General features: G+C 33.5%; 1 protein-coding gene across 1 annotated transcript in view; it reads left to right on the top strand.

Moving 5' to 3' along the window:
* LOC107701621 (cytosolic carboxypeptidase 4-like) overlaps positions 1-10,385 on the top strand; it is a 237,154-nt gene extending 226,769 nt beyond the window's left edge. The window contains exon 25 of the mRNA XM_016503665.1: positions 9,003-10,385. Within this exon, the coding sequence (XP_016359151.1) occupies positions 9,003-9,282 (280 nt within the window). The 3' untranslated portion in view covers positions 9,283-10,385. The remainder of the gene's footprint in view (positions 1-9,002) is intronic.
* Positions 10,386-16,287: the final 5,902 nt, after the last annotated feature.

Here is a 16,287-nt window from a genome sequence, read left to right as displayed (position 1 = left end):
TGTCTTTTGCTTATGACAATAATAATAATAATAATCATCATCATCATCATTAAATAAAAATATGAAATAACATAACATATATTAAATAATAGAAAATAAATGTATAATTAAAATATTAAAATAATGTATGTAAACTTGTCTGTAAATATTAGTGTGTATCACTATAGTAAATTTATTACAATATTATTTTAATATATAGTGTATTATATTATTTATTAGTTTAGTAAATTTAAGTAACAAGTTTGAAATCTTTTAAGTAATAGATTTAAATTTTCTTAATTTTTTTTATTGCTAATGCCAACATTATTATTATATTTTCTTTTATATAATATACAATTCAAAATTTAATTTTAAAATAATTTAATTTATTATCGTATTATTATAGTAAATGGATTTTAATATTATAATATAAAGTATATTATTTATTATTATAGTAGTAAATCAAAAGAAGATTTGAAATATTCTTGACTGACATTATGCACCTGTCAATTGTTAGTCACAGTGTCAGAATTCTGTAAAGATCATTACATTTCAGAGAAAAGTACAATTTAAGTCTTATCCATACTTACTGCCACCTCATAAGTAGTTCATGGATGTGAAACTAATCCATTGTAAGTAGTTTATGATATTTTATTTTATTTATATGTTTTTTGGACCAGGTCTTCACCAGGGGATTTGAGAAGCAATTACATGCCATGTGGTTGTGCAGCACACCTCTCTCCAGATATACTTAACTCGTTTCTTAAGAGTAATTAAATCATGGTTCTGCAGTAAAAATAGCTAAAATAGCAGTAATGTCATTAACATGAAGCATCTTACTTCCTCCTTATACTCCTCCTAAACGGCATTATAGTAGAGAGATGACTTTGAGGTTTAATTTAGTGACTGACAATGGTATCTGTTTTTGTCACAATGTCAAGACAAACTTAATGCACATTATTATTATTATTATTATGATAAAGTTCAGCAATTTGGACAAAAATGTGTTTGCTTTTTCAGTTCTGATGTAAGTCATTAAGATTTTATGTTGTTCAACAAATCTATATTTTTCCATGGAAATAATTAAGATAGAATTGGATGTAATGCAGTGATTTATATTTACTGCTTTAGCAGATGCTTCTGTCTAAAGAGAATTAAAATAAGAGAAAAAAACAAGCAATTTCACATAAGAAAAACAATATTAGCTAAGAAATTGTTAAATGTTTCTATTGAACAACTGCTGTAGTTTTGAGTAATGAAAGTGTGTGTGTGTGTGTGTGTGTGTGTGTGTGTGTGTACTAATGGGACAATTGGATTTATAAATGTATTTTATAATAGAATTTCCTTGTGAAAGCACAGGTAGTGTTAACAAACTTTTGATGGTGGCATCAAAGTCTGGTTGGAGTACACACAAACTGAACTTGCTGAAACCAAAATTGGTCAAATCAACTTTATGGCACAAAGTGACGTGCATGAATATAGTGATTTGAGTGCATCTTGAGCTTGTGTCAGAACAGCAGCTTCATATATGAATGAGCTGGCTGGTTTGTTTCATTGCTTTTGCTTTTTGATTTGAATAGAGCAGAAATGTGAAAAAAAAACATATTTTCCAGTTCCAAATGAAGCGGGGGTTTTTTTGTCTCTCTCTCTCACTGATAAATTAGGCTCTTAAAATTCAAGCTGCTAAGACCCTTTATCAAAGCCGCGAGGGGAGAATTCTAATGGCCTGTGGTTTGTTTTTGGTCAGGAGGTGATGGAGGGAGGAGATCGGCCCTCGACCCTCTCACACTTCCATTGTGTTTTGATTGTTGATTCTGATTGCGCTGGAATCTGTCGATTGGATGACAAAGATAATCCGATTGAGACTGCATATAATTACAAAACTGACAAAAGGTGTTACTGCTATTGTACAAACACAATAGACAAACCATGGGAGACTAAATGAGCAAATGACTTATGTAAATAAAATATCTGTGGTTGAATTAAAAAAACTAATTTTAGGACTGACAATGTTCTTTTGAATTTTGTTCATCAAAATATCCTGAAAAAATAAAATGTATATCATGGTTTCCACAAAGATATTACGCAGTGCTGTTTTCAACATTAATACTACTACTACTAATAATAATAATGTTTTTTTTTTTTGCATATAATCAGCATATTATAATGATTTCTGAAGGATCATTTGACACTGCAGCTTTGCTATCTCAGAAATAAATTACAGTTTAAAATATATTAAAATAGTAAACCGTTATTTCAAACTGTAATCATATTTCATAATATTACAGTTTTTATTGTATTTATGACCAAATAAATGCAGCCTTGGTGAGCATAAGATACTTTTTTAAAAATCTTACCATCCATCCACCGTTTATTTGTTTGTTTTTTTAACTATTTATTTATCTATTTATTTTTACTATTACTATGTATTGTTTATTTTATTCATTTTGTATTTATTTCGTTTTTTTTTTTTTTAGAAAAATGATAGCAGCTTTAAAAACATTTGTCCCTATTTTTTTCTCCTGTGTATTGTTTTCTGTTTATATTTAAGTTTTCGTGGAAGGAAACCGAAATATGCTTTCCTAATGATATCTAAGTCACAGTTTGTGGTCTGTTGATCACTCTTGACAAGATCTGCCATTGGCTTTGAATTGTAAATGCAAAACATGCTGAAAACAGCCTAAATGCTAAGGCATACGTGTAACTCGGTGAGTTTAGTCAAGGTAATGATAATGAGCATTGTGCTGCTTTTTGCAGAGTATAGCCCACACAAATAAAAAATAAATCAAACTGTTTATCTGAAAATCTTTGCTTGTTTGGAAATCATCCTCTCAGCAGACATATACTGCCTGTCGGAATAATAATGCAATCAAATGTCTGCATTTACAATGTGTATGTAGATTGCAGGGTCAGTTTCTCTATCGGTTTGTTTTGTGTACCACAGGGGAAAACAAGTCTTTGCCACATTTCTGTTCTCATATTCATCGAGATGTGGCACAGGCCTTGTAAACATTTGCATAATTCTTGAATGAATGATATATTTACTTAGCAACTACCCAAAGTGGAATTCAAACTCTTTCTGCTAGCGTTCTGGTGAGATGACAAATGGAGAATGCGCTAGTTTTTCACAAGCACGCGTACCAATTTAGCCGAGCCAACAGAGACTTCTGTAGATCATTAAACCAAAATAGCGGATTTGTCGAGCTGCTTCCCGTATCTAAGAAACTACTCCCAGCATTTGGAGATAATAGCACAATTCAGACATTTAAGTCTCTGAACCATCAAACCTATAGCAAAACATAAGATGAGTGTTATTTCTGCTGGGTAAACACACACTGGAGGAGGGAAGGAAAATTAGGGCAGAACTTTTTTTATCTTACATCAAACGAATGCTTGACAAGTCAAAAAGTGTCAACGTTTTATATATTGTACGCTTTTTTATTTCCCAAGAAAATAATTATAAAACTTCTAATCTTATATTTTTGTTGTTGATAATGTTGTATTTTGAGAGAGTTACACTTTTGTCTTCTGCAATAGAAGATTAAACTGTTGCAGACATATTTGGCTCATCAACACTTCTGGCAGCCATGTTGAATTTATGGTGTCATACATAATAATAATAATAATTATAATATACAAATATTATATATATATATATATATATATATATATATATGTATATTATTATTATTATTTTGTAATATATATTTCTATAGTATATGCATTATAGTATACATTATCTTAACATTATATATAGTGTTTTTAAAGAGGCTATTTTCTTTGTATATGAAATGAATTCTAATGCTTCACCATGATGCTGACTATTGAATATGTTTTGATATATAAATATGGGTGGACATACGGTATGTATGAAATCATATTTTTGACATCATAATAATGGTGATGTCTGAATTTTTGTTTTCATAATTGGTCTGGTTGTCCTTTTTGGAGCTTTGTATTGTTAGTTAATTATGATTACAGTATATCAAATATTTTATTTCTACAGAGCAAGAAAAGCCTTGTTTGGTCTCCTCCTCTGCTGCTGAGGATAGTGAAATCAAGGCGTCTATGTCTGGCTGTTTAGCATGCTCCAGTTAGCCCCTGCTGGTAGACACCAGAAGCATTTATAGAAGCGAGTGCTATAGCTAATAGGATTTCCTTTCACGAATATGTGGAGTGGTCAACCGCAAACCCTGCGACTGTCTGTTTATCTATCCCCCAGAGTGCCTGTGTTCAGTCTCCAGCCACAGCAGCATAATCCTCCTGATAGTCATTGATTGTCTTCTATCCATACAGTGAATTACAAGTGATCTTGGAGTAATTGAAATGGCAGGTGATTGTGTTCTAGAAACCTGCAGCAAATTAGCCACACAGGACACTCAGCTTCCCCTAAGACACCATTTACTTTAGGGAATTGAATTATAGATTTCATTCTTTCTCTTTCCGTTTTGCTCTTTCTCTAGAGGAGTTGTCACATGTTAAAATTAAAATGAAAAAAAAAAAAAAAAACCTAATATAAAATAATTCTAAATACTAATTGAATGTATATAATTCTAAAAGAACACTGGTGTTAAATTAACTGCATTTTTTTTCCATTCCAAGGGAATAACGGTCCATTTTCTAATGGACATTAAAGGGATAGATCACCCAGAAATGAAAATTGTCACCATTTACTCACCCTTAAGTTGTCAATCAATTGACGGTAGCCATTACCTTCTATAGCATGGAAAAATACTATGGAAGTCAATGGCTACCTTCAAATGTTTAGTTAGTTACCAACATTCTTCAAAATATCTGTGGGTGTGTAAATGATGTAAATGAGTAAATTAAATCAGAATTTTCATTTTTTGGTGAACTATCCCTTAAAGGTATATTTATACAGAAATTGAATTCACCTAATAAACATGGAGTGTGACAACTAGCCTCAGTCTCTTCTATATCTATCTCACATTCTGCCTCGCCTGTTGTCTTATGATCTTTCGAGATGTGCGATGTTGTGTTTTTATGACTGAGTGCTGAAAAGCCAACCTACTGACTGGCACAAAGATGCATGGACTCCCCATGGCCAAGCGGCACAGAAATGAACAGCTCTCGCTCTCAGCGGCCACTTAAAGTAATTGAAAGCAGCCCTGCATAAGTACACAAAGTCTTTGCTTTCAGAGAATCAAGCTCATCAAGTCAGAAACCTGCATCATTGTTGAGCAGCTACAAACAGTACTGTAGGTCATGGTGGTGTTGCTTAAACAGATGAAGGTGCCCGGTTTCCTCAAAACTGATCATTACAGGTTCATTCTGTTCTGACATTAAAGCATTATTGACGTGTCTATGCAGTAGCTCTATGGAAGTCGCTAATGATTCTGTCCTTTCTGCACTGTCATAGTGTGTGAGTCTCCAGAGCTCACATGACATGTCTTAATGGAAAATTGCTTCCAAATATTTTTAACATCAAATAATTGCTAATAATAAGAAGACTGTAATAATTTTTAGATTGAAATCGGCTATAATTTTTTAATACATTTTATTTTATTCATTTATTTTGCCTTTTTTTATAATTTTGTCCAAACATGTTTAAAGTTTGGCTCCGATTTTGTGTTTTTCTGCCAAGTATATAGTGAATGTCAGGCTCAATGCACACATCTGTGTTTCACTGCTGCAGTATAAATTTGAAATAAAACAAATTATTATTCACAAAAACATCATTATAAAGTTAAAAGAGAGGTCAATGATTTTTATGGTGTCTTTTATTCTTTTATACAAGTAAAGTAACATCAAATGTGGCCATAAGAGAGATATTTTGATGAGAGATGTTTTCCCACTCCTGTTCTGTCCTGTTCCTTTTTTTCTTTTCTTTTTATATATGATGGCGTTTTAGTGCCACGTAAAAAAAAAAAAAAAAAAAAAATTAATATTATGAGATTAACGTCATAATATTTTTATAATAAAATCTAAATTACAAGAATAAAGTCATAGCCATATGATATTAAAGTGGTAATATTTTGAGAATAAAGTCATAGCAATATGAGATTAAAGTCATAATATTTTGAGAATAAAGTCATAATATTTTGAGAATAAAGGCATAGCATTATAAGATTAAAGGTGCACTAAGCGATTTTTGCCAAACGATGTTGATATTTCAAAGCACCAAAACAAACACGCCCATACCCCAACAGGACTTCACCCCTATTTTGATAACTCCGCCCCACACATACATACACAACCCTGGCAGCGACGATGGCGGAATCTGCTAAGCCTGCCAGCCGCAGCACATTCAAGCAAAAGTCAACACAGAAAAGTTTTGTGAAAAAGCAAAATCAACGTAACTCACCTATCAAGAAGAAACAAAGCAACCTCGGCGTCCGATTCCCTTCCGCTCCTTGGTTTTTCCTCACCGCTGGAAAACTGCTCCAATATTTACGCGGTCCTACCTCTTGCCTGATCGTAACCCTTCATTGTAATGTTTTGTTCCGCCGAAATTTTCTTCTTTTTTTTATCTGCCATCTCTCGCTATCTCTAGTCGATCTGCTAATATCCGTCCTGTGCACTCACTGAGCGCTCTCTTCTCCCTATCATTACTAGACACGCCCCTTACTGCTGATTGGCTGTGGGTTTGTTTTGGGACTCGGTCTGACACAGTGGACAAAAATCGCTTAGTGCACCTTTAAAGTCGTAGTATGAGAATAAAGTAAAAAAAACAAAGTTGTAGCAATACGAGATTAAAGTCATTTAATATTTCATGAAGTATATTTCATGAATAACGTTAACTAATGTGAACATTCCACCATGTACTCCGCAAAAAAACATCTGTGGCATCCAGCCTTTCATTATTCACATGTATTTAATTAGAAACAGCAATAAAATGTTCTAAAGGTTTAAGTGGGCTCCAACTCGTTAACTTAAGTTATATTGTTGTCTTTTCTGAGGTAAATAACTTTAAGTAATTATTCACAAGCTCTTTTATTCACGGTATAATAAACGATTGGAAATAATATTTCAAGTTTTCAAACGTGAAGGAACATCAGATGGCATGAAAAAAAACTGTGTAATTGAATGAAACGTCTCATTGTAATCGAAGAGATGATTCACATGCTGATTAAACTGAGGCGAATACAGCGATCTCTCACGCCATATTAAAGAGCATGAAAAACACAATATTGTTAGACATATTGTTTATATTTCGCTATAAAACTGACAGAATTTGAAAGCTGAGACTTTGTTTATATTAAAAGTACCAAAAGCGCAAAGCTTACTGCTATTATTGGGTGACTGGCGCACTACAAATAATGAATGCATTCGAAGACGTGAAATATTTTTTCCAAGCATACTGTCCCTGCGAGTATATGACACATGGTATGATTTCTGCTAATAATGCCACATGTATTCAAATCAGTTGCCAGGCCACCGGAATTTCTCCTGGTGCTCCAAATCCGGGCCATTTGCATGTGCAATATAGGCTATAATCTCTCTCTCTCTCTCTCTCTCTCTATATATATATATATATATATATATATATATATATATACTCTATAATATTATAACTTTAATTCTCGTAATTTTTACTTTATTCTCAAAATATTTCAACTTTATTCTTGAAATCTTGTTGTTATTATTATATATTTTTTTATTATTATTTACATGGCACTAAAACGCTGTTGTAAACTTTATATTTACATAAACTAATAATTTTGATTAGCTTTGCCTGGCAAGAATACTTGAACAGATATTTTATTTTATTTTTAATTTTTTATATTTTATTTCAGTTTTTTTATTTCAGTTCAGTGTAATTATTTGTTCTATTTTCTTTGTTTATTTATTTTTATTTTTATTTATTTGTTCTGATCCTTTTTATTTTTTTTATTTTATTTTGTGTGTGTGTGTGTGTGTGTACCTTTGTGTTTTGTTTTTCAAAACATTTGATTACTCTATAAATATGTTTAACATCCTTTTAAAAGACTTGTTCAAATACTCAAAAGGCTGCATTAACCTCAGTCACATGGTCTATATATGCAAATCATCTCCCCTTACAAATGACAGGTGCTCCGACCACAAAACAGACACTAATATCCCTGCTTGTTATGTGTCCCGCACTGAATTTGGACACCCAGTAACAGCCAGAAGAATAGACGAGTAACTCACACCTGTTGCAGCACTGACAACCGCATAACAAATTGGTTCATTTTGTGAGTCAAGAGGACGTGGTTTGTTTGTCCTGCGTCTCATGAGACCGCTCCCACACGCTCTGTCTTTCAACCAGAGCGTCATCTCATCTTTCCCATATAATGAAGAGGGAAAAATACAATGTTGTTCTTCACATTGTGGCACACCAGATGTTATTTTTTTCCCTTTAATTTTTTACCCAGGGCAGAGAAAATGATAAACGGACTCACATGTGCGCGCACGCACACACACACACACACACACCAGTGGTGAGGAGGGGCGAATCGGATTGCTCGTCACATCCACGTTCTCCATGGATCCCAGTGGTTTTGATCTGATTAGTGTGACTGGGCTTTATGTTTACTGTCAATCAAAATGCTCACCAAACTCAAGGTCGCAGTGTCCTTCAGCGGATCCAGCAGTGGAGACAGAGCAATGCATTTCCGTTCAAATTAATTTCGCTCCACGGTGATGAAGTGATGACAGAGCACTTAACTGATTTGTTTTTTCAACTGCATTGCTGCAGTATTTTAGTATTGTTTTTTATTAGTATTGTTTTAAGATTTTGAATTAATTTTTATTTTGTTTTTAGTAATTTCATGTGCTTTTGTCATTTGTAGTCATTTTTTTAATTTAGGTTTTCATTTTTATATTTTTAGTTGTCACTTTGTTGAATTTTTAGTCATTGTATGTACTTTTGTGTTTTTAATAAGATTGTTTTTTAAAAATGTCTAAAATTTTGATTTATATTTAATTTTATTTAAGCTGTAATATTTACATATATTAATAACAGCTTAAAATTAACAAAATGATTTTAATTGTTTGTTTTAATTTGCTTAATGATAACAGCATTGTGTTTGTTTCCACAGTTGTTTCGAGGACGATGAACCACCCTGCATGGAGGAGATTGAATATTCATCCTGCAGTGACCCATTTGGTGCCAACGAACTGGACACAGAGGTGAACGGTAACACATCCAGTGAGGAAGAGGATGAAGAAGATGCAGATATCTGTAGGAACGGGAGGCGGCGTAATGACAGGAAGTCCCATCTCGTTCCTCATTACTTGAAACAGGATGCACTGGAGACTCTGACAATCGAGGGTGGACAGTGTAACGGCATTGACATCAGTAATGGCTACTTATATTAGGCCTTTTGTTTGTCTTTTCTGTTAAACCAAAACATTTAGTATTTAGTCCAAGAAACAAAATAAGACATGCACACCTGCAGAACATGTACTAGTCCCACCTGTGCTCCCTGATATAAACTATTTGAATATCTATTTCCCGCATAAAACTGCACTTGAAGAGTAATTGACTGTTGCATAATCCTAGTGACGTGATGAGCTCATGCTTTGGTCTATGCAGTGGGTTGGTTTACGAATCACTCTTACTTTAAACTAGAGGCCAATAGCTTGCTGACAAAAATACTCTGCTGTATAACTGGTCTTCCACTGAAACTCGAAAGTAAACACTGGATATTGTAAGATAGCACTGCATATAAAGTTTACCTTTAATAATATGTATTTATTATCTTAGATTGTGAAAATCAGTAATCATGTATGTTTTTATGGTTATTAGTTCCAAAGTGATACATGTATGTGCGTGTATACAAAGTTACTGTATCACTTAGTTTCATATATATATATATATATATATATATATATATTCAAAGCACCCCCCCCCATCTTCCCATCTTATCCAATTTAAGCTGACATTGGGGTTTCGGTGAAGAAATTTGTTTTACAAAAGCCAGCCTTTGAGCCAGATTTCATCCAAATTCTCCCCAGAATGTTTTGTATAATGAGTTCCGTCATCTCAGCTCAATTGGATCCACACAACCTTTGGTTTGGACCGAAGCTACAAATGCTAACTCATGTCAGTCCGTGTTCAAATTCAGGAGCCGACAGAAGCCTGCAATTAGATACTGACACTTTTAGCTCAAAGGGAATGGTGCCATTGCAGAGTAAATTTGCAGTTTCATCTTCGGTCTGTCAGACAGAAGTTTGATAATCAACAATATTATTGTATTTCCATAAATGTTTGTTTGTTTTATGAATATAGCCATGCTATGAATATAATCATGGCTAAAGGGTGTTGTTAAGTGCAACATGCAGCATCGGCCTGCAATCCTTTCAGCCAAGACTGTATTACTAATATATCACAACCATGAGTATCCTATAGCTGCAAGCAGAATCAATTAAATCTGTGTGTGGGTGTGTACATTGTATTACAGTATATACACATTATTGTATTTAGCTACAAAATATTAAGAAATTATTACAATAAGAAACATTCTTTCAGATGAATTAATGTTGTTGTATGTTGTATATATATTTATGAGCAATATCGCATGAGTAGCAGTGCGATATGCCTGTATATCAGCTCGGCTAATCACAGCGTGCCGATATATAGCCATATCACACTGCTACGAGTGCGGTATTGCGCTTATACAACAGCTTGACAGCACGAGTGTGTAAATATATAAGAAATAACAACAGAGTGTCCCTCCTTAGAAAACCCTCCTTTTGCAGAACTACTTCCTTCCGCCACGGTTTGACAGTTTCACAGCTGAGCCCAAGCCTCCGTTACTAATTCGAAACCGTCATTTTACAACTAGTAACGAAGGAATGAGTTGCTTCATTAAAAGTAGTAACGAGTTGTTTCATGAAAAGCTTATTGTATTACTGTAGTAAAAGCTCATTGTAGAGTATTATGAGAGAGAGCTGGACTGAGGAGTGTGATTACCTGCATCTGATACAACATTCATTCTTTAGCTCAATCTCATATTCACAATAAAACAAGAGTTTGTATGTCTGCTGAGGAAAGCGATATCTTTGTCGTACTGTCCTTTCATCTGTTAAGGGTGATTTCTAATGACAGCGCTGCTCAGTGCATCTTACAATGTGTTGTTGAAAGTAAAAATAACTTCCTTGTTTACAGCCCTGTTTCAGTCTCTTTCAATATAAAAGTCTTTATGCTGACTCATTCATAAAAACAGTATCTTGTCACCATCTAATGGTGGGACAATGTAACTAAAATCACCATCACTCACACACACACACACACACACACACACACCGTTTCTCAATACTAAATATAATTAAATATTACTATTATTTATAAAAAATATTTATTGAATTAAAAATATTTAACAAACAATAACCATCATAAAAGTGGCTAGGCAATTCAGTCAAAAGTACAGGCAGCGCTCTGATACTGCTTTAGTTATATAAAAGATAACGTGATGAGATTTTGCTTTCAGCCTAAACTATTTGCTCTGAAAGAAATAGTAGATTGAGACCAAAGACTGCCTGTTAGATTTACCCAAAACTAATTGCTCAGTGCATTTATTGCACCCTCAGCCAAAACTATTTGCTCTGGAACAAATAATAGATTAATGAGACCAAAGACTACTCATGAGATTGACCCAAAACAAATTATATCTCATGTTTAACCACTATAGAGACATCAGAGCCAGCGACAAAATCCAGAGGATCTGGCCGAGGTGAGGCTGCTCTCGGTGGGTTCATGAGCGCTGAACAGCCGCTGACGCCCTGGAGCTCATATCTCCGAAAGCATTGAAGCACATTTTCAAATAGACGTTATCTTTATTAACAAACCGCATATTTGAAGTCTAAAAAAGTACATTCTTGCATAAAAATCTCTTAAAACTACATCCCATGACACAAAAACAGTATTAGGTTTTAAATTATAGTGGATTTGGGCGACAGGCATGACAATCGCTGTGTGTCTGAATGAACAAAATGATGGCATTAATGAGAAGTCTAATTAAACAGTAAGCAATACACACACTTATATATCACTACTTTGTCATGTTAAAATCAAACTTCAGATGGGCTGAAAACATGATCTGTGTGCGTGGTTTTATTAGTGAGCAATCAGCTTGTTGAAATCTCCGCATCTGTGACCAGTGTTTACCGAGCTCTGATGACTTATGTTCCAAAAATATGTATATCATTAAAAAGAACAGCTGAACTTCAGTTCATAAATAAAATCTATAGTTGTTTAAATAAAATAATAGGATATTGTTTAAATTGTTACTGCCTTGAGTTGTTATTTTGGAATAAATGTAAATGCTTAAAAACACTAAACTGATTAGATTTAGGCATATACTTGGTTTTAAATAGAATAAAAATGTTGATGTAAAAATACAAAATAGATTTTCATTTTGGTAGTGTAAGTAATGTTTATTTAACCAAGAAAATGTGACTGGGACATTAATTTACATTTATTTAAAAAAAAAAGTGTGTGGACTTTGCCTCATTTCAGAACACCACTGATATTTTTTATTATCAATGTTATAATTTTATAAGAACATAATAGTAAATAAATTATATATTCTAATTATTTTAAGGTATTAAGAAATCATTACTTTGCTAAATTATTACATTTCGAAACCATATTCTTTCAGCTGAAAGCCTATTCAAATTATTATTATTATTATTATTAAAATAGTATGCATTTTATATGCACTCACTATTTATTAAGCTACCTTATTAAGAGATTACTACTGTACTAAATTATTAAATTAAGAATAAGCATTCTTTCAGCTGATAGAATACAAATTATCCAAAAATATAAATTATTATTATTATATAAAATAATAGTAAATACGGCATATATTTATACTCATTATTTTATTAAGCTACATAATTAAGAAATTAAGTAAATCATTACTTTAGGAAAAGGTGTTTTTTTTTTCAGCTGAAAGCCTACTCAAATTATCCAAAATATGTTGTTGTTTTTGTTGTTATTATTATTATTATGTAATAATTTCTTAATAATATAGCTTATTAATGCAGTAAGAAAATATTGAGTGTATGTATAATGTATTTTTATTATAATAAAATAATAAGAAGAAGAATAGCATAATATATGGCTTTTATCAAACAAACACACAAAAGCACAGGAGCTAAAACAACCGTAGTGAAGTTTATACACAAAGAAAAATCAGTAAACAGTGCTGCTGCAACAACAGAATAATAACCAGGAAGGGTAAGTGCAGTGTGTTTCTCTGAATAAAGGCAGTATGGGTAATGACTCTATTTTCATTCTCCCTGTGTCATCCGGGGCTCAGTCTAGGGGTAGGTAATGACTTAGCTGTGACCTCCAGCAACCCGCAGCAAACGGCATGCTGTACTGTCCTGTAATCTCATTCCCATTTACGAAGAGATGGTCTAATTAGATCCTGGCAGGGTGGGCAACTTACCTGAGCAGGGAGAGGTGGGCAGGTCTTCATTGGTATGCTGCAGACGCCGAGCACAGCACACACCACTGCATTTCTTAATTGTGTCTCTCTCCAGGTCTGTCTGTAGCTCGGCTCCAGCCACCTCAGACGGTGAGGGGAAATGTTAGCGAGCGCGGCATTACTGTCCCCTACCCAACAAATGACCCTCCTGGAGCTCTCATGGCTGTGATGGTGATTACTACATTATCACATACGTTCAGCTAACAGCTGTTTTTGTCTAAATAGCTATAGGGAGCTCCGATCTTACAACGCGCTGCTCCGCACTGCACAGGATGGTATGATGTAGGAAAGTTGCCAAAACACTTCGCACATTTCAAAATCTATAAACTCACGACATACAGTATTTTTGTTTTTAAGGTTACACAACGTTGTTGTTTTGGGTTCTTTCTTCAGCTATAGACATTTTTAGGTTTTTAGTTAAACACTTCTGAAGCTCACTAGTTTATTTGATTTGCCTGCATTGAGAAGGTAATCGTGGATAGGCTGTGCCAATACATAACACAACAATCGGCATTTCTTAAATGTTGTGAATATTTAGCCCACACCTCAAATTACTCTAAACTAGCGTTAAATAGAGTTTTGTGGTGGAAATGTATTTTTAAACATTTCTGGAATATAATGAGTGACTGCTTTGTCTTGCTAATGCTAATTTCATAGCTAGCATCTTAAATACAATTCAACAAAATTGTTAGATTGAACGTCTGGGCGAAGTATTAAAATAATTCACCTCTAGAAAAAAATGTGCCCATAGTTGAAGAAAAGTTCAAAAACTTGGAGTGTGTAAGTTTTTTTTCTTCTTCTTCTTGCTTTCTTCTTCAGCATATTTTAATGATATTAATGCATAATAAATGCATTACTGTTTTTACTGTATTTTTGATCTAATTTAACCTTGGTGAGCATAAGAGACTTCTTTCCAAAAAAAAATAAAAAATCGTACTAATCCCAATTTTTGGAAGATAGTGTAATAGAGAGCTGATGTGAATAGAAGTGGGAACAGGACTGGAAAATGACACAGCTGGAAATGAACGTCTGACAGGTCATGTTTCTGAACACCAAATTGCTGTTTTTGACTTGTAAATGTATGAAGTCGTGTGTTGATGCATTCATTTGTTGATGCATGGCCAGGCTCGGTTTTTCAAAAAGTTTTTTGAATTAACAAATTTGTTTTTGCGGTAAAGTTTTTTTTTTTTGCAGAATTTTTGAGCTCTGAATTTTACACAGTATGCCATCTAAAGAGATGAAGGAAAGTTTGGTTCCTCATGATACGATCCCCTTCAAGAAGTGTTTCAGGATTGAGTGGTCAGCGCAAACCAGATGCTGTCTTGATTGTACCAAACATGCTTGTCTCCAGCTGAACATAAGAAGTTTACTGTTTAAAATGTGTCATTAAATATGAATATTGCTCATGCATTTTTCAGTTCTTTCCGTAAAAAAAATAGTGTATCAATTCCTTCAGAAAAACAGGTGCTTTATTTATTAAAACCATGCATGTGAAGGAGGATCATTTGAAGAAAGACGCCAGTTCATTATTAATTTAAATCTCTAACTCCTCAGGAGAAACCTAATACTGTTCAAAATTGATCAAATATGATAGAATTGAAAAGCATCCTAGTGTTATGAATAAAACATTGCTCAGAAGCTCTGTTTATAATGAGCGGCATTCCCTTTTAACTTGATTAGATTTTGTTGGATGCTTTGTGTGGTACATCTTCCTATCAAACTAAAACCTGTTTACATTGATCATTAACTCTGCCGTTTGTTTTTCTTGTCAGTGGGCCATCTGGATATTGTGTGTCATTTTTTGATTTATGGTCCTGCCAGTTGAAAAATAACTTTTCTGGACCATGTAGCTCTTGTATATTGATACTGGTTTCCATTGTAGAGTATTAGACCGGTTTGGATGTGATCACATGCAGGGCCGCATTAAGACCGCACTGGGCCCCGGGGCTATGACTTACTGCAGGGCCCCCCATCACAATAATGATATACTGTATATATATAGGGTACAACGGGGCTAAAGGCCCACCTTAAGAAAAAATGTGCCATTCACTGCGCCTAAAATGTATAATTGCAGAAAAAATATATACGTAGTATTGAACATTAATGGAGCAACAGATTTTGTGTGAAAATAAATAATTCAAGTAGTTTATTTTGTTTAAAAATCGTATAAATGTATGAGGTGGCAAGAGGGGCCTTTTACCCCACACACGGGGTAAAAGGCTCAACAGCATGGGGTAAAAGGCAAACGGTGTTTATACAAATACTTCAGCTAAAATAATGTTGTTTTTTTTAAATAATGTCTAGGTTAATACTTGTTCAAAACAATCACTTTAGCAAAGTTTGTACTATTTTCTGCTTATTTTGAAAAATTATTTTTTATTTTTTTCCAATAAATATGCTGTAATTAAAATGTTAATATAGAAAATATGCAATTATAACTCATTTGAATCTCATGTGATCACTATAACAGCTCCTGTAAAACTCCAGGTTGTGGTAATTTATTTTGTGGTTTTGTGGTAATGGTCCTCATTCCCGGAGGATGGCAGCCCACTTTTAGTCTTTGGCGACTTCAACATCAGACAAATATACACGTGCATCTTGAAAAACGGATGTTTTGGAAAGTGCTATGCCACGTTTTTGTGCCAAGTTTTTTTTTTACCCCGGGGTGCCTTTAGCCCCGTTATACCCAATATATATATATATATATACATATATATAAAGCTTTAAATAGGATTTTTATACCATATCAAAATTCTTGATGCACTGGAATTTCATAATTTTTGCTACCAATTTCAATATCACAAAAAGTAATACTAGCCTAAGTAAAAATAAGCTTACTGAAGACAAGTAAACAGTCACAAATTAGGCTACAACAGAACAAAGA

Source organism: Sinocyclocheilus anshuiensis, unplaced genomic scaffold (assembly GCF_001515605.1).
Source record: "Sinocyclocheilus anshuiensis isolate Anshui unplaced genomic scaffold, SAMN03320099.WGS_v1.1 scaffold729, whole genome shotgun sequence".
Taxonomy (NCBI): Eukaryota; Metazoa; Chordata; class Actinopteri; order Cypriniformes; family Cyprinidae; genus Sinocyclocheilus; species Sinocyclocheilus anshuiensis.
Note: the sequence above shows the minus strand (reverse complement) of the source record. Positions and strands in the feature narration are given on the sequence as shown.